This window comes from Salmo salar, chromosome 18 (assembly GCF_965601325.2).
Source record: "Salmo salar chromosome 18, fSalSal1, whole genome shotgun sequence".
NCBI lineage: Eukaryota > Metazoa > Chordata > Actinopteri > Salmoniformes > Salmonidae > Salmo > Salmo salar.
This window is the reverse complement of record NC_138308.1, coordinates 67613076-67631871: the sequence shown is the minus strand read 5'-3', so window position 1 is coordinate 67631871 and position 18796 is coordinate 67613076. Positions and strand designations below refer to the sequence as shown.

The following is an 18796-nucleotide window of genomic DNA, read 5'->3' as shown; positions in this document are numbered from 1 at the left end:
AACATCTGCTAACCATGTGACCAATACAATTTGATTTGGTTTGAACTGAAACTGTTACAAATGTTTAATGAGCTTTATCCATGAGATATATGTTTCTGAAAAGGGAACGAGGATGTCCCAATTCAGTCTGACCTAATTAGCCATTATAAACTCTAAAAGACTACCACTTCGACAAACCAGGGGACAGCTTAGAAAGTAATTGGCCAGTTTACATAATAATGCCATCTTACATTGGTGTGCTTTGATCCAAGTCAAAGCAATGTTCTGAGCCAATTTGTACTAACTGAACAAAACAGAATTTAATTTAGGCTCAAATATGGGCAGTTTCAAAGTACCCCGAAGGTACTTTTTCCTTTTCATGTAGAATTTTATAGATGAATTGGCGACCCAGTGTATGGCTGCTCCCATGAAGGAAGAGTCTTTAGAACAGATGAAAGAGCTCTATGGTTACCATGTGATAAACAATAGGGGTTCTGTATGAGTATCAGTGTGCCATTCATCCTGGTTGTAATACGCTACTGGGAGATGCTGTGAGTGAAATGTTGAGGTGGTTGTCGGCTGCAGGATGGTGTGTAAGTGGTCCCAATGTACACTGAGAACGCCACGGTCCCCATTTGACCCATTTGTGTGAGATGTGTGTATCATGGGAGGTTTTACAGGGCTGTTTTTGTACAAGATCTGAGGCACAGCACAGACACTGTGTAAGGTATGAGGGAATATATGGGCCTCCCATAGTGCTTGATGGAAGCATGTTAACCATTGGTATACTTAAATCGTTTTGATATAATCCTTCCTGAAGGACCATGAAAGATAATACTCAACCGACATGTTAATTGTCAACTGACATGGGGTCATTGCATTACCTATCTTTTTTTTTGCCTTTGGTCTACACTGAGGTCATCACAGAGTGAGGGAGTCAACCCAAATATAATTAAATCTAGAGAGCTGAAACCCTCTCTGACTCTTTCTCTCTCTACCTCTGCCTGCAGGTGTGCGGAGAGCATGCTGTGCGTGGTGCCCGACATCTCTGCCTTCCGCGAGGGCTGGCGCTGGGTGCGGCAGCCGGTGCAGGTACCCGTCACGCTGGTGCGAAACGACGGGATCATCTACTCCACCACACTCACCTTCACCTACACGCCGGAGCCCGGGCCGCGGCCGCACTGCAACGCTGCCGGAGCCATCCTGCGGGCGGGCAGCGACCGCCTGCTCACGGCTAGCAGCAACATCGCTAACAACAGCGACGCTAACAACACCTACGGCCCCAACGGCTCCAACGCAGGAGTCACGTCCTCTTCCACGGCCGCCACTGTGGTGTCCTAACACACACACATACACTTATACACACAATATGCCTTGAGAGCAAAACGTACCACATGGTAAGAAAAGACTACAAAGTAAACTGACTCTCTAAAAGTGCTGCATATTGATTTTGAATACAAAAAAAAGAAGCTGAAATAGGAAATTGGTCAGACAAAAGGGAGGAAGAGGAGGAATTCGAAGGAAAGAACGATGTCAAAAGTTGTCAACCAACGAAAATAAGCGAAACTGTGTGGGACTCGCCGCTACCATCTTGTCTCTGGTGTTGGAGCTGTGGAATAAGTTCCTATTGGCTCAGAGCACCAGCGCCTTAGACGGCCGTGAAAAAATCGATACCACAACAGCGATGCATCCGCCACATGTATAAAATGTTAACATAAAAGGATAGTTTTTGTGCTTTTTTTCCTCTCCCTCTGATAATTTTTTTCCTCCTTTGTTTTTATATGTTGCATTAGTTTGTGTATGTTTCTGTAAAGGGGGCGAGATGTATCGTTGTTGGAGGGAGAGCGAGGAGTGGGTATAGAGGGACACATATAAAAACGTGATGATGATAACATAGTTTTTATGGACCAAGGATCTTGTATAAGCTTTAGTAAAGGTACATTTTCTCCATACCTTTTTTGTATGAAATATATAGTACACTTTTGTTACCAAATAGTTTCTATTCTCACCCTCCTAGCTTTGGCCTTTTTTTGGGGGGGCCAAATCCCGACCTGGCTTGTGTATTATAGCTACCCTTACTCCTTATCTCCGTCAAACGCCTGCTTATTCCCCTCGGTCTTTTGGACGGAACGTTCAATTTTTGATACTTTGCTCTTAAAAAAAAATGACTAAAGTCTGGGGATTACTTTTTGTTTTGTTTACCTAACCGAAGGTTCGGTTTGTGTTAGGAAGTAACCTCAGCAGGCCTAATTTTGGATTCTCATTGGTTTTTATGAAGTCTTTAAAAAGAAAAGCTTTAAGCAATGCCTCTGCCTTGTCTGCAATACTCTCTGTGTGCTTCTAGCTACGTTTCCGTTTGAAATTACATCTGTACATCACACAAGGAGCCATAGCGAAGTCTGCAGAATTCTTCCATTTATTTAAAACTTAAAAAACTAGACTTCCACTACCAGTTACAAAATAGTTTGTCATTTCCACATACATTTTATGATTCTAGTCATCAAATTGAAAAGGTAGCCTTAGAACTGTATATTATTACTGTGCACACAGTCAGAAGAAATCGTGTCATATATCCCATGTTGAGATCATGCCGATGTATTGGTCGCCACAGAAGTATCTGACGACGTCTTGAAATCTGTCAGTCCGTATACTGTCTCACCAGGCCTTGGTGTCTTCCTGTGTATAGTCCTCGTGGTATTTAAAACTTCCATTGTTTTGAGAAAACAGAAAAGACCAGACACTTCCAATTTGATGTGGCCTTACCGCTAACTTAAATGTCAAAGAGAACCGTTACCCTTCCAACGACCTGCCCTTTCCATTAACGTAACTTGCAAGAACCTGTGTGTTGCAAAAAACAGTCTGTCTTAACACCACTCGTTAAGTTGTTTCATTGGACTACATTACCCATAATGCAATCCATGGCGCCACTGCTCCAAAACCACATTGTCAGACTTCTGGAAGATTTGTGGGCCTTTTAAAGAATAATATTAACTCTGTTCAGTGTACAAGTACAACACTTACATAAAATATGTACTTTATTATCACAGTGCCCTGCTTTCTCCATTTTGGCATGGATACATTGTCTTGTGAGTGCTTTGAGCTCCTCTGTTTGGCCTCCTAAAAGCCTTTTAACTAACGTCCTGTGGTTTTTGACCTTACACAACAATTACATGTACATTGTAAAACTCGCTTTCTGAAAGTAGCCACACTCACCGGCTGTATTTATGGTGATCAAGTCTCCTGTTAGAAGTAATAAGGCCTTCTAGATGTGTCTATGTGTTATTGAATATGTGTATTTGGAAAAACGTACAGCAATATTGTACAGGTCATGTCGTCGTGTCTCTTGGGGTTTGTCTGCCTGACCACTAGTTCACCAGCGTGTGTGTGTGTGGTGAGGGGGTTGTGAGTGAGTGTGTGGGAGAGTGTGTGTTTGGCTCCTCTGTATTCTAACAATGGATCAGTGAGTGAGACTCGCTCCATTTCAAAGCGTCGGTGGGTGGTTGGGTGGGTGCGTGCATACCTGCGTGGATGTGTACACCGTTCATGTTCCAAACAATCAATGCTCTTGTAAAGATGGACTTTGTTTGGGTCCCGTGCCGTCTTCCGACTTGATCCAAATATAAAACAAGTGATTGTTTCTCTCTCATTGTAGGAAATAATATGTGGATCAACAAAAATAAAAAAGGCAATACTTTGATCATAGTATTACAGTGGAACTGTATACACTTCCGGGAAGAACTATGATGCTTTAACTTGAATGTCTGCTTATTAATTAAGAAGTATTTCTGGCCTATGTCATTCATGTACCCATTTAACAGTCATATCCCTTTAATAATAGGGAACAAAAAAAGTGCTCTATTTCCCCCCAAAAATGCAAACTTATGGGATGCTTTTTTCCCCCTCCCCATTTAGATTCCCCCCCCTCCTCTATTTTTCCAGCCATTGATGTTAATGTAAACAGTGTAATATTGATATTATTTTAAATTATTGGTATAAAGTTTCCCCCCTTGTCTTATTTTATGTCAAAGAAATAAGTGCATTATTGCCCATGCTGCCTAGTTTGGCCTGGGTTGTTGATTTACAAAAGGTCGGTCCAGCAACAGTTTTACTTTTTTTATTAATTAAAGCATGGGTGTATCAACCTAAATTGAATAGTTTGTAGCATCAAACTAACATGAGCTTTGTCACTAATCACCTTATTATGGACTTTTTTTACACAACAAAGAGAAATGCTACTGGCCTTTCTTAACCCTTTACTCTATTGTGATATGTCAATAAGGTGGTCACCAAATATGTTTGGGTTTGCGCAGTGTTTTCATTATGCCCGTTTCAGCTGGTAGAGGTGAGCTATATCTTAGATATCAAAGTGAGTTTGGGAATGCCTCTAATGCCTAAGGCGTCCTTCAGTCAGTCGCCTATGTCATTCTGCTTGTGTTGTTATATTTCTGTTTTTACACTTTCTGTTGTCTCTCTGGGCTCCACCCTGCCTGCTCCTTACATTTATCACTGATGCCAGAGTGAGTTTGGAAGGAGTGGCATTGCGCTGCATCTCTTAAACAGTGGAAGGGTAGTGTGTGTTCTCATATCTCTTTGATTATCTTTGCTGGGTCATGTTCAGTAGGCAGGAAATGGAATAAAACGTTGCAAAACGTTTTGCGACGGTGTGCCCTAATGAACATGACACTGGTTGAACTGTTTACATGTACTCTATAGAACAGTGGAGGCATGGAGGATTGGAGCAGGAGGAGAGGGTGGGTCCAGAGAGCAACCATATGGTCAAGAAGAGCATCAGTGCTCCCCTTCCTCAGGTTTCACTCAACAAGGGGAAGGCAGCTCTCCCCACTACAGGGGTGGAATGTTGTTACATGGCTTTTTATTATCTGAGCAAACTTTAGTAACATTGTAACAAAAGCTCACCCAGCAAAATACAAAATATTCTCCAACTTGTGTGATGCTTTTTGAAAATACTGTATACATACCGGTTTTAATTTTTCTGTCAGTCATATTGTTTGTTTTGTTCTTCCAAAAGCAGCTGTTGTTTTTTTGTTGTTGTAATGAGCTCTGAACAATGTATGTATGTATGTATGTATGTATGTATGTATGTATGTATCCTCTAATATGCCAAATGTCTTTTTATAACGTAGATTTCTCATGCACTGCTAAACGAAACAGGACAGAGCGAGAGGCAGCTTTAAATAAATGAAAAGGTGTGTTGGAGGAGCCTTTTCTCTGTTGCACTCAGCCTTACATACTCCCCAAGACTATTGGCTGGCTGCACTATGAAGTGCTTTATGCTTCTCTCTTTCTTTCTGTCTCTCCTCTGTCTGTGTACGTACATTTTGACTTTCCCTCTCATCCCTTTACACTCTTAGCTCTGTACGCTTGGCTTTGCTGCAGTCCGATTTCTTACCCTTCCTTTCTTTTTCCCCTCACACGTCCTTTCACACACACTCTGTCTCCGTCTTACTCTCTCCTCTCTCTCTCTCTCTCTCTCTCTCTCTCAGTGTAATGTTAAGCAGAGTGTCAGTCCGTCAGTGTGGTAGTATACTCAGTGCTTAAAGGGTTGCTTATAGTAGAAACCTGTGCAGTTTGTAACATTTTAGCAATAACGTGAAAACAAGGGGAATTTTTTATTTTTTTTTGTACATACTGCAGTTCATGCTCAAATCCATATGTCATAAAAAAAATTACTTGCAATATTGGCATAAAAAAAAATCAAGAAATAAAAAGTGACAGAATTATGTGTGAAATTAAATGTGTCGTTAACTATATGTATTTTATGTTGGAGGACCTCAAGTATGCAAAAAAAAACCATGGTAATATCCTCATAAAGGGCTGACTTAAACGGGCAGTTTGAACAGTAACAAAGCAGACATCTCAGGGATGGGGATTGAGAAATGTAACCACTCTCAAACTCATGGACAGAGCCATGGATGGATACAAGGACTGACCGTCCATGGTATTATAGTTTGAACCATGCTTTGAGGCCATAGTGTTTTTTTATTTTTTACCGTTGCATTGTTTACAAACAAAGGAGCAAAAAAGTATATATTTTAGGTTCTGATGGCGTACGAGAGTTGAACTAAACTAATGAGGCATCTAAAAGTTATATTCTTAAAGAATCAATGGGTATATCATTAATTTAAATGTTTAAAATTGGATGTAGCAACTGCAGATTGCCCCTTTAAGCAAAGCAAATAGTCAGTCTGTGAAGTAACACCACTCTGCATTTGTTCGTACAACCTGTGCCTCTGAACCAGTTCAGAGGTGAGTGTTTGTTTATGCTTCTCATGAGCTTCTTCTCCAAGAACCACTGGCCCTTCCAATGTAAGCAAATGCAATCCATCGGCAAACTTCTGCACCTTCTTACTCAGGGATTTGAAAGGGCCCCGCCAGACACCAGCAGGTAGTGGAGCAGAGGTCTGCGTCCATACAGTACACATTCCTTGACCGTTTGTAAAAATACATTCGGAGAAATTAACACTACTATACTTTTAATATTCTATTTCCTTTTTCGGGTTATGTATTCCAATGCAAGTTAGATAGCAATGATAAAACTATACAATTAAAATTGACCTAATGCTACAAGAAACAACAAGATAAAAACAACAGTTTGTTATATTTGCGCTGCAGTATATTTTACAACCCAAGTCAACAGAGACCAGGTGTGGTGTGATTGACAGGTTGTGCCGGGAAACATCTCTTTGAAGTAGCAGGACAGACAGGTGCACAGTCCCACACCTCGATAAGGCAACGAGTCATGTCACCCACAGTACTACATGTGGTACAACGATGAAAACACACGCTGACTGGGTCAAGAACGAGAAAACACGACTGTTTTGTACGCTAATTGCTTGTTTTCGAGTGTGACACTATGCTACAAGGCTAGGACACAAAATAATGCGCAACTGCCTGGAATGGCAAAGATTAAGTCAGTAAGTATTTACATTTGTCTCACTGCCTGTAAAAAGAGGTCACAGAGGTATGGGATGTTCTAAATGTCTTGGGGAACGTGGTGTCATCATTGGGCTGTGGTTTGAAGCTTTCAAGTCCCCGACAAGAATGTATCCAAAGAGAATTTTATGCAGAGAGGAGCAGAACACACACAAGAGGCTATGAAGTACATCCAAGGGGCATTCTGCTTTGACCACTCGATGGCGTGTGCCCGTTCTCCTCTCCGCTCCTCATCCCTCCTCTTCCTCCCCCTCTCCCCGTCCCCATCCTACTCCCAGCCCCCCTCCCGACCCCACCGCCCTTGGGGCAGCTACAGCAGGTGAAGGTGGACAGAATCCCTTGGCGGAAACGGTTATTCATGAAGCAGTATATAATTGGGTTGACACAAGCCGAGGTGTACGACAACAGATGGATGAAGGATATCGGCGCCCCCGAGAGGAGCTTGTCGGCAGAGCGGCGGTCGAAGGCCCTCCAGGCATTAACGGCAAACACAGGTGTCCAGCAGAGGAAGAAAAGACAGACGATGACCAGGAGCATGCGGATCACGCGCTTCTTAGCCATCAGGTTACAGGTGGAGCTGTTGCTGCACACACGGCTCAGCGTGGACTTAGCGCTGCCCATGCTGTCTCTGATTTTGATGGTCACGTTAGGGCTGTGGGTCGACAGAGGGCTCTGGAGGTGGGCAAGCTCGCCCTTCCTCTTGGCGGGCTGGAGGTAGCAGCCGTCGTTGTCGCCGGGTTTGATGCTGCCCGTGCTGCACTGTCTGTCTGTGATGGATCATAACAGCAGATATGAATACAAATGAACATGAACGAAAATGGTATTTCCCTAAATAACAATTACAAATGATAAAGGTGGATATAATAACGATAAGGAAATCATCTCTGTGATGGACATTATTCATGTCTATGTTTAATATCTCTGTACAAATTGGATTTACCAAAGATTAGCCAATTGTAAATAATTGCCCATAAGGTTGCCACAAAATGTAGATAACATGATGGCCAGAGCTGCACATTTTCAAGAGGTCAGTTGAGGTAAATGTACCTCTGCTGGACTTCTTGGTCATCTCAAACTTAATGCCCCTGTAGAGCTCAAGGGAGATGAGCCCGTAGGCTGTCATCATCACGATCCCAGGGACCAGGAAGAGGAGCAGCAGCAGAGACACATACCTGGGAGGAACAACAGGTCCATGGGGTCACCAGATTGGTCAAAGGCAGGGAAGTTCGCATTCAGTGTATCAAAGTGATTTGACCTTACAGTGAACAGCTTTCTGATCTCAACAATGACCTACCTCATCATTGCTAAGTATATGTCTAACAGATCAACAAATCACTGACTTTAACCCCCAAAAAGTAATAGACATGAATTTAATTTAATCTTTTGAGCAGACTTCTCCATGATTTACAGTGAAAATCACCTAACAGCTGAAACCTCTCTTTGTGATGGCACTCGTGACGAAAAAAGTATCTCATCTCTAAAGTATCTCTCTCACCAGGACTGCTGGATGACATCACTGGGCCAGACCAGGCGGCACATGTTGCCCGTGCTGTTGTTGACCCGGGTGAAGGGCACCAGAGTGCTGGAGATGGGGTAGGGCAGCATGAGCAGGAAGCTCACCACCCAGGTGGCAGAGATGACCTTGGCGGCATGGGACTTGGTTTGCCAGGTACGGGAGGTCAAGGGGTTGCAGATTGCACTGTAGCGCTCCAGAGAAATGGCCACCAGATTGAAGGTAGAGACACTCACCGAGATACCTGGAGGGATGACAACGAATAACGGTCCTTGATACCACATGAGTATAGATTCTGATTAATAGATCGATAACAAACAAGCATGTAGCCTACATTAGCATGTTGTTCTGCAATGATTTTGTACGGCTAAATATTTTAGTGTACAGTGTAGTAAATATGTATGTAAAATGTTAGTTATTAATATAGAAATATGTAACAGTGTCGTAGATATGTAGAATCTCAATGTAGCCTAATGTTATTGTGATTTGGAGGCTTGCCAGACCAGGTTAAGGTCACAATTCAAGGGATAATCTGTAGTTCAAACAACAGCAAAGCAGTCACCCTGCCGCTGTTTCGGTAAACCGCTGAGGAATAGGGCTGGAGAAATGTCACCAATCTCAAATTCATAGACAGAGTTATGGATGACCATCCATGATAGCGACATAAAAATGTTAACTGTGTTTTAAGGCCATACATTATTTGTTTACAATTACATTGTTTACAAACAATGGAATAAAACAAGCTTATATTTTGGGTTATGTTGGAATCCGACAGTTGAACTAAGCTAATGAGGAATTTATAAATTATATTCTTCAAGTATCAGGGTATATACAGTATCCTCCATAATTATTGGGACGAGCAAGCTTTTTTTCTTCTTTTGTCTCTATACTCCAAAAGTTTGGATTTTAAATCAAACAATGACTATGAGGTTAAGTGCAAACTGCCAGCTTTAATTTTAGGGTATTTTCATCCATATCGGATTAACCATTTAGAAATGACAGCACTTTTTGTACATAGTCCTCCCTATTTTAGGGGAGGAAAGGTATTGGGACAAATTCACTTATGTGTAGTAAAAAGTGAAGTATTTGGTCCCATTGTGACTACAAATTTGAAATTTGTTCGATGCATTAGCTCTTCGTTTTGGTTGTGTTTCAGATTATTTTGTGCCCAATAGAAATGAATGGTAAACAATGTACTGTGCCATTTTGGAGTCACTTTTATTGTAAATAAGATTAGAATATGTTTCTAAACATTTCTACATTAATGTGGATGCTGCCTAAATTATGGATAATCCTGAATGAATTGTGAATTACTTTACGAGCGTGTAAAGACAGAGCACTAGGCTAACATATGAAATTGTTTTAAGATGGTCATGCCATGGATAATTTAGTAATTTGATTTAGAATTTTAGGACCCCTTTAGGTAAAAAGAATATATATAAAACAAATATTTGATAAAATATTGAATTTGGCCTTTACTACTATAGCCCATAGAAACGCATTGGATACAGACGTTTTCATGAGAAAATCGATTTTCGGGATGTCTAATGGTCAGACAAATACCGGTGTAGCTCGGCCACCTTCCACCGCAGACGTGGAAGGCCGACAAGCGGATTTGTTGGTTTGAGACACAGCCCATGCAAAAAAAATCTTACATTTATGGATTTTCATGGGGATTTTTTAAAATTGTTACTTAGATTGATTGGTGGATCAATAAACTCTTAAGGATTAACCAGTGGAAGTTAACAAACTTACAGAGTAATAGTAACAACGGCACATCTAAATAAATGCACATTACCGTGGACGTACCAGTGTATTTCACGTTACACTGTGTGACAGATGAGTTATTCCGTGATCTCACCGCACACGAATCCAGGAACAAACAGATCAAGACAGAGGCAGGCTGTGAACTATCTAACTACTAACAAATACCACAGGTAGAAAATGTTCCCGAAGGCAATAATAAAAAAGAAATCCAGCTGATACAAATGCATATACCTAGGATTTATCCATACAATATCCAGGCAGGAAATATTGTTGAAAAAGATTGGAACTACAAGAGCACTTGAAATACAGCTATGCGTAGCGCTATTCTGTATCTGCGACCTATATATCCATACAACATCCAGACATAAAAAAGTTCAATGGAATGTTTTTAACAAGTTATGAACCATGAGAAAGGTACAGCCTTGACTTGAAATGCCTCTAGAGAATGGATCCTCAACTATATAGCTTTATTGATATTTCTATGCCTGAGAGTCTAAAGTTATTGAGACACTTGTCAAAAACAAACATCACTCTTCTACCATGTTATTTTTCTTCCTCTTATTGCCTTGTGGCCTGGACCTTTCTGCTCAGAATAAATGGCTCCTTAAATCAGGAGACGGGGCCAGTACGTTTACAGCCCGGGCGGCGGGAAGGCGACAAGGCAGCCACGGCTATAGCCATCAAATTACTTTATTTGGTGTCTCTTCACACCAGGCACCAGGTCAGAGCCTAAATGGAGGTGGTATTGGCTCAATGGATTCTGGCATCTGCTTCTTTGTTGATTTTCCATTATTAGCCTACAGCCCACTCCAATGTGTTCATGGTAGATCGGTGAGTGAATGGCTGAAGCTGAAAGGAATCTTCCTATGTGGCTATGTGGACAGAACCTACTGTACTCACTCCCCTTACTTGACCCCTTGAAATGAGTGACAGCAGTGTAGTAGACAATAACAAGATAAGACCAAGATTAACTCTGCAGCACAGAAGATGACAAGAGTATGTAAACACATCCTATTGCAATAACACAGAAATCCCTAACAGACAAAGCCACTACATGGTCATGGAGACCTGGGTCCATATCCACAAAGCATCTCAGAGTAGGAGTGTTAATCTAGGATCTATCCATAGAATCTTATTCATTATGATCTAAAAGGTAAAACTGTTCCTAGGTCAGCACTCCTACTTTGAGACGCTTTGTGAATACGGGCCCAGGTCAGGACCTGTGTACAGTACATCCACTGGACTCACCCATGAAGTACATGGCCACCTTGCAGATGCCCGAGCCGAACACAAAGTCCTTCATGAGGTTGGGGATGAGGGTGAAGGGCATGCAGAAGAGGCAGAGCATCAGGTCGCTGGCGGCCAGGGAGAGCAGGAACAGGTTGGTGACTGTGCGCATGTGGCGGTTCTTCACCAGCACGGCGATGATCAGGCTGTTACCCAGCACGCTGACCAGGAAGATGAGGCAGTAGAGGAAGATACGCACTGTCTGGTTCAAATCTATAGAGTGGAGAGAAAGACGGTCAGCATCATTGTTATAATTGTCATTATCATCATAGTCATCATCAGCATGATCATCAGCTTCATCATTGTTTTCATTGTCATCGTCAATGTTATCGTTATTATCAACATCTTCTTTATCAACTTCATCAATATGATCAGACAATTATTATCATAAACATCATCATCAGTATTATTACGATCATCATCACCATCATTATCCATATTATCATTACCTTCAAATAATCAATTCGTTAGGTCTATCTGTTTTCAATGACATGGCCCTTGTTGTGTATAGAGGGTGAAATTAATTTAAGTGTATCCTAATTCGATTGTAAAATATTCTTATATACAGTTGAAGTCAGAAGTTTACATACACCTTAGCCAAATACATTTAAACACAGTTTTTCACAATTCCTGACATTTAATCCTAGTAAAAATTCCCTGTCTTAGGTCAGTTAGGATCACCACTTTAAGAATGTGAAATATCAGAATAATAGTAGAGATTATGATTTATTTCAGCTTTTATTTCTTTCATCACATTCCCAGTGGGTCAGAAGTTCACATACACTCAATTAGTATTTGGTAGCATTGCCTTTAAATTGTTTAACTTGGGTCAAACATTTTGGGTAGCCTTCTACAAGCTTCCCACAATAAGTTGGGTGAATTTTGGCCCATTCCTCCTGACAAAGCTGGTGTAACTGAGTCAGGTTTGTAGGCCTCCTTGCTTGCACATGATTTTTCATTCTGCCCACAAATTTTCTATAGGATTGAGGTCAGGGCTTTGTGAGGGCCACTCCAATGCCTTGACTTTGTTGTCCTTAAGCCATTTTGCCACAACTTTGGAAGCATGCTTGGGGTCATTGTCCATTTGGAAGACCCATTTGCGACCAAGCTTTAACTTCCTGACTGATGTCTTGAGATGTTGCTTCAATATATCCATATAATTTTCCTCCCTCATGATGCCATCTATTTTGTGAAGTGCACCAGTCCCTCTCGCAGCAAAGCACCCCCACAACATGATGCTGCCACCCCCGTGCTTCATGGTTGGGATGGTGTTCTTCGGCTTGCAGGCCTCCCCCTTTTTCCTCCAAACATAATGATGGTCATTATGGCCAAACAGTTCTATTTTTGTTTCATCAGACCAGAGGACATTTCTCCAAAAAGTACAATCTTTGTCCCCATGTGCAGTTGCAAACCGTAGTCTGGCTTTTTTTATGGTGGTTTTGGAGCAGTGGCTTCTTCCTTGCTGAGCAGCCTTTCAGGTTATGTTGATATAGGACTCGTTTTACTGTGGATATAGATAAGTTTGTACCTGTTTCCTCCTGCATCTTCACAAGGTCCTTTGCTGTTGTTCTGGGATTGATTTGCACTTTTCACACCAAAGTACGTTCATCTCTATCTCTAGGAGACAGAACGTGTCTCCTTCCTGAGCGGTATGATGGCTGCGTGGTGCCATGGTGTTTATACTTGCGTACTATTGTTTGTAAAGATGAACGTGGTACCTTCAGGTGTTTTGAAAAATGCTCCCAAGGATGAACCAGACTTGTGGAGGTCTACAATTTTTCTTTCTGTGGTCTTGGCTGATTTCTTTTGATTTTCCCACAATGTCAAGCAAAGAGACACTGAGGTGGGCCTTGAAATACATCCACAGGTACACCTCCAATTTGACTCAAGTGATGTCAATTAGCCTATCAGAAGCTTCTAAAGCCATGACATCATTTTCTGGAATTTTCCAAGCTGTTTGAAGACAGTCAATTTAGTGTATGTAAACTTCTGACCCACTGGAATTGTGATTAAGTGAAATAATCTGTCTGTAAACAATTGTTGGAAAAATTACTTGTGTCATGCACAAAGTAGATGTCCTAAATGACTTGCCAAAACTATAGTTTGTTTTAACAACAAAAATGTGGAGTGGTTGAAAAACGAGTTTTAATGACTCCAACCTAAGTGTGTGTAAACTTCCGACTTCAACTGTAAAAAAAATTCTCAATCATGTACAAGCATTTTTTGGAACAATGTTGCTGATTTTCAAAACAGAGTCCACAAGACACAGAACTCTGGCCTTTTGCAACAAAGTAAATGCCTTCTCAAAACATAAATGCAATCATCAAAACTATAGTATACTGTCAAAATTGCAAATACATTCATCAAAAGAACACAAGTGCCTGCAAATAGATTAATGCAATCATACTTATCTCTTGAGTCCAAGCAGACAAAACAGAAAGTTAGTCTGTCTTTCAAAAATCCCAGTAGATCAATACGTTTTCTTTGCTGTCAATAAATCATGATGATCAAAATTGGAAGTACAACTATCCAAAGGTGCAGAGTTATGGGCAATTACTCTCCTTTTATGCACATTTCACCAAACAATTTCATACACATCAAATCAAATATTACTGATAAAAGAAATTACATAAAAAATAAGCACATTGTGTGCATGATTCATTAATCGGTCCAATCACAATTGCACGTATTCAATACAGGGGCTCGTTTGCTCATAGTTTTGTTGACTTTTCATTGGCACACAGAAACACAATACACAGTAGAAATAAGGCAAGGTGAATACAATGGAGGAAAAACACAACTGATATGAATACATAGGCCTCAATCCACACTAAAGCAAAGCTCTACAATGGAAGTTCACAGTGTCGGAGATGGTGACTTCGGAGTATACCAAAGTTTCTTAGAAGTAACCCAACTTCCTTCTCTGCATATCTGCAATATTGTGAAATAAAATGATTAGACAGTCCCACTGCCTAGATCTTTCCCTATATTGTACATGGTATGATACTGATAGGGTGATTTTAAGAATTTTGTGCAGTAACATTTACTGATTGCTGGAAACAGTGAACACAATTGAACACATTCTCTTCTGATGAAAACAATGTGTTAATATTCTGTGAACTAAACACAGGCTTAACAGTGAGTTTTTTTTTAATTCACTGATGACATTTGTATTTCACGTTCTGCAGAAGGTGGTCTAAGATATGCAAGTCAGGTACAAAGGCAATAAGATTATCAGAAGTTCTGTAAATGTAGGCTATTAGCATTTGGTCATTGCTGTTCTACAGGCCTATATATAGATAGGCTACGTTTCAACACAGATCCCAAAATAGCGTTTACGTAATTGAGAAAAACTTTAAATATAAATGCTTGTTCCTTACTCATCCTGGGTTATTTTAGGACTACCATTAGTAGGCTAAAGGCAATTAATCTGTAATTCAGTTGGAGTAAGTTCTGGTTGGCTGCATTACTTAGGGGAAGAGTGTGTGAAAATGTGGGGCTTGAATTAGCAAAATATTGGATTCATGGTATAGCCTATCAGCTCCGCCTAATTTCAATGAGAATTCAGAGATAAGTTCAGTCAATGTAACATTAAGACCTACTGTAGCCTATCAGACAACTACATGTTGACCTGATACTAAGTTGTAATCATGTGTTAATTAATGTCAAAAATGAAATAATGATATTCACTCCATCCAAGCAGAGCAGCCGAAAGAACGCATGCTACTTCAACCGCGCGTAAATGCATCGTTTGGGGTGTCCAAAGGGTCGCTCTCAATGCGCAGTTGCGCATAATAATAAAAAAAAACATTACTAACATTTTGAAATATGGATGACTTGGGACAAAATTCATTTTCGCAGGTTTGTGTAACAGACGGGGGAGTGTTATGAATTTAAAATAAAACAGTTTTATGACTTAAAAATAAAACAGGCTACATTTTTAACAACACTTTGCGTCAATATCTCCACTAAAAACATATTTATTTTGATTTAAAATATATCTACAATTAGACAATTACTTTTTATCAATTTAATTTCCCCAAAAGTATGATTATCATTTGGATTGGTTACCTTTCGGTTCCGGCCGCGTCTGGCTTTCATCGTCGCACTCCGAGACATTCTTGATTCCAAAGTCACATAATATCTTATAAAGATTAGTGGAATTTTTGAGCATGTCATGCAATGTAAATGTCTCCATTTTAGCTTTTCTATTTTTCTATGTTATTTTGTCTGATGCATAAACTGAGATGAGGTTATGCAAAAGAACCCATTCCGTACAAACTTGATATTATGTCTGCAAATCACTTCCCAAATGTCATGTTCATATTCTCCAGAAGTTTGCATGACCCCATTTGTTTGGTAAAAAAATATTATCCAGCTTTCAACGAAATTGACGTGAGTGAGAAAAAATTATTGACTTCAAGCGTCTGCTGCATGCACATTTTGTTGTGCCCCAGCACTTCAATGTTGGATATGAGAAATATAACAGTATGGATGGGTGGATAGAGAACTCCGGTCTAAGAGAGCCCGCCTCTTGAGCCCATGGTCATGCAAGTGAAACAGCAGCCGCAACAATGTAAAATGATTTTTGTAGGCTTACAGTGATTTTGTTTTAGTCTGTTGTATAAGTAGACTATTTAAGTGACATATTTCAAGAATACCACGTCAATGTTTTCACCAAAAGTAAATTAGTTTTAGATTTGTTATGAACAAAACAAATCCGTGAGATGTGATTGATTGCTCACATGTGAGAGATAATAGGCTGTCATGATGATACTGGACAGAGGCTCACCTGATGATGGTGATCCAGCTCCATCACAACATGACATAACTCCACATGCATGTTTTGGTTAAAAACCTATCTTCTGCTCTCAGTAATTGTATCACTTTGACTAGATAGGCCTAAGATGCTAGCCTGGTCCCAGATCTGTTTGTGCTTTTGCCTACTCCAAACATAGGCCTATCATATTCCAAAAATGCCCCTCCCAAACTAAACCCTCAGCCATGGTAGCCTATATAGGCACCAACAAACTTTTAAACTGTTTTCTTATCTTTGAATGCGGGTGACAGAGTCATAGCAAAGTCATTCTTATTACAGGCCTGGCTTACTCAAATGACTCTACCTTTCTGACTTGTATAGACTATGTAATGCGATTGATGATAAGCTGTTGTTGGATACAGCACTACAAATACATAGATAATCTAGACAATTTGAATCCAAACAATATCTTTGTTTATGCAAAGAACAGCCTATATTAGGGATTTTTCATCAAGAGAGAGAGAGCTTGCATGCTATTCACAATCAACACACTGGTAATGCAATACATAACTATAAAGCAACAAAATAAACAATCTAGGCATTTTATAATATTTATATTCAGAAGCAATGGCTGGGCTAGGAACTAATCTTGCGTATTTTTTGTTTCCTCTACATCCATAGTCCGTAGTTGCTAAGTAACCACTGCAGAGGCCAAAGGCTGCAACACCGGATACCAAATGGAATCTAAAAGTCTAATTGCCTTATTGTAGTGTAGATAAACCAAAACGAGCATTGAAAATGATGGATGAGGGAACGGAGTTATCACTGACAATTGCGCAAATTGTCCAGCGACTGAAAGCAACTCATTTACACTCTCAAATAGAGAGACAGGCCAAAGTGAGTAGCTAGCTAGCTGCTCTGCAGAACCGAAAGCATTGACCGAAAGGCGTGTGCAACAACGAATGTTGTCCTCCCTGTCTGCTGCTGTGAGACTTTACAGCTGCCAAAGCTATACAAATATTTGCCTTATCTAGCTATACTATTGATTTTACAACCAGTAACTAACTGCTTGACATGCCAAAATATCTAGCTACATAGAGAATATGCTTAACTATTTTCCTATTCTATTTAGGAGTGTTTGCATAGACCCGAGATACAATTAGAATCTCTAAAAGAGGACGTTCGTAATTTTCTCAAAGCATCAGGTAAGCGCGTGATGCAAAACAAATACTTTTGTGGTTAATAGCTAGCTAGCTGCCATGGACTGGACATACATTGAATATCATGCATGTCATGTTGCAAATGAATACCTTTATTTTGTGTTGCAGGTTGGGAGAGAAAGCTACAGAATGCAGTATACAGAGAGTTGCACGTGTAAGTGTTTTTCCAATAAACAAAATGTGTTATGTATAAGCATATCAAATGTATAACATGTACATGGGCACACAGATAGACAGAGAGAGAGATTGAGAGAGACCAGGCAGAGAGAGAGGGAGGGTTAATGGTATGTTCCCTTACTGAAGTGTGGTTCTAACTGTTTATATAACATTTATGAGAGTGAATCACCTGAAATGTTCAGCCAATGCTCGTTTAAAACAGACTCCATTAAAAGTGATTTTGGGCTTTAGTCTTGGCCAAGAACCACACTCCAGACCAGATCCCAAAACTGGCACCAACGCGCAAACCATCATCCAATGCCAGGAGGTCTCATGCTTTTATTCTTCTGTTTTGTTTGTCTGTCTAGACCTCCTGTATTTGTATCTGATATGGACAGACAGATGCATGTTCCTTACATTGCTAACATTTATTTTTAAACAGACAACACTTTTTCAGCTTCTCTGTATGATCAAATCGTGAGTTGTTATTCAGTTTGACCAAATGTAGCCCGAGTCACCTTAAGTCACTTAAGAGTACCATGGTGTCTTACTGCCGTGAGATGAAAACAAACTCATGAAACAACTGCCTGAACTTGAGGACGCCCAGTTTCGCACTACAACATAAAGAGTTGAATTATGCCTTCCTCTCTTGAACATGAATCACCCGTGTATGTCCCCGTTTAGGTGACGTGTTTAGATAAAGATGAGTGTTTTACAGTGCCTTGCAAAAGTATTCATCCCAATGGTGTTTTTTTCCTATTTTGTTGCATTACAACCTATAATTTAAATGGATTTTTATTTGGATTTCATGTAATGGACTTACACAAAATAGTCCAAATTGGTGAAGTGAAATGAAAAAAATAACATGTTTCAAAAAATAAACAGAAAACTTGTGCGTGCATATGTATTCACCCCCTTTGCTATGAAGCCCCTAAATAAGATCTGGTGCAACCAATAACCTTCAGAAGTCACATAATTAGTTAGATTGCACCCAGGTGGACTTTATTTAAGTGTCACATGATCTGTCACATGATCTCAGTATATATACACCTGTTCTGAAAGGCCCCAGAGTCTGCAGCACCACTAAGCAAGTGGCACCATGAAGACCAAGGGGCTCTCCAAACAGATCAGGGACAAAGTTGTGGAGAAGTACAGATCAGG

At 40.3% G+C, this 18796-nt stretch overlaps 3 protein-coding genes across 3 annotated transcripts in view; 2 read left to right on the top strand and 1 right to left on the bottom strand.

Annotated features, from left to right (window-relative positions):
• The window catches only part of LOC106577485 (suppressor of hairless protein homolog), a 96591-nt gene extending 90857 nt beyond the window's left edge, over positions 1–5734 (top strand). The window contains exon 11 of the mRNA XM_014155513.3: positions 990–5734. Coding sequence (XP_014010988.1) covers positions 990–1320 — 331 coding nt within the window. The 3' untranslated portion in view covers positions 1321–5734. The remainder of the gene's footprint in view (positions 1–989) is intronic.
• On the bottom strand, positions 5591–16057 carry LOC106577486 (cholecystokinin receptor type A). The gene is made up of 5 exons (XM_014155514.3): positions 15572–16057; positions 11462–11713; positions 8429–8690; positions 7981–8105; positions 5591–7700 (listed from the first exon to the last, which is right to left on the bottom strand). Exons 1-5 carry the CDS (start codon positions 15696–15698, stop codon positions 7093–7095), a joined length of 1374 nt encoding a protein of 457 aa, XP_014010989.1. The 5' UTR covers positions 15699–16057; the 3' UTR covers positions 5591–7092.
• Positions 16058–16952: 895 nt separating this feature from the next.
• The window catches only part of tbc1d19 (TBC1 domain family, member 19), a 29929-nt gene continuing 28085 nt past the window's right edge, over positions 16953–18796 (top strand). The window contains exons 1-3 of the mRNA XM_014155511.3: positions 16953–17156; positions 17392–17464; positions 17588–17633. Of these exons, the coding sequence (XP_014010986.1) occupies positions 17058–17156; positions 17392–17464; positions 17588–17633 (218 nt within the window). The 5' untranslated portion in view covers positions 16953–17057. The remainder of the gene's footprint in view (positions 17157–17391; positions 17465–17587; positions 17634–18796) is intronic.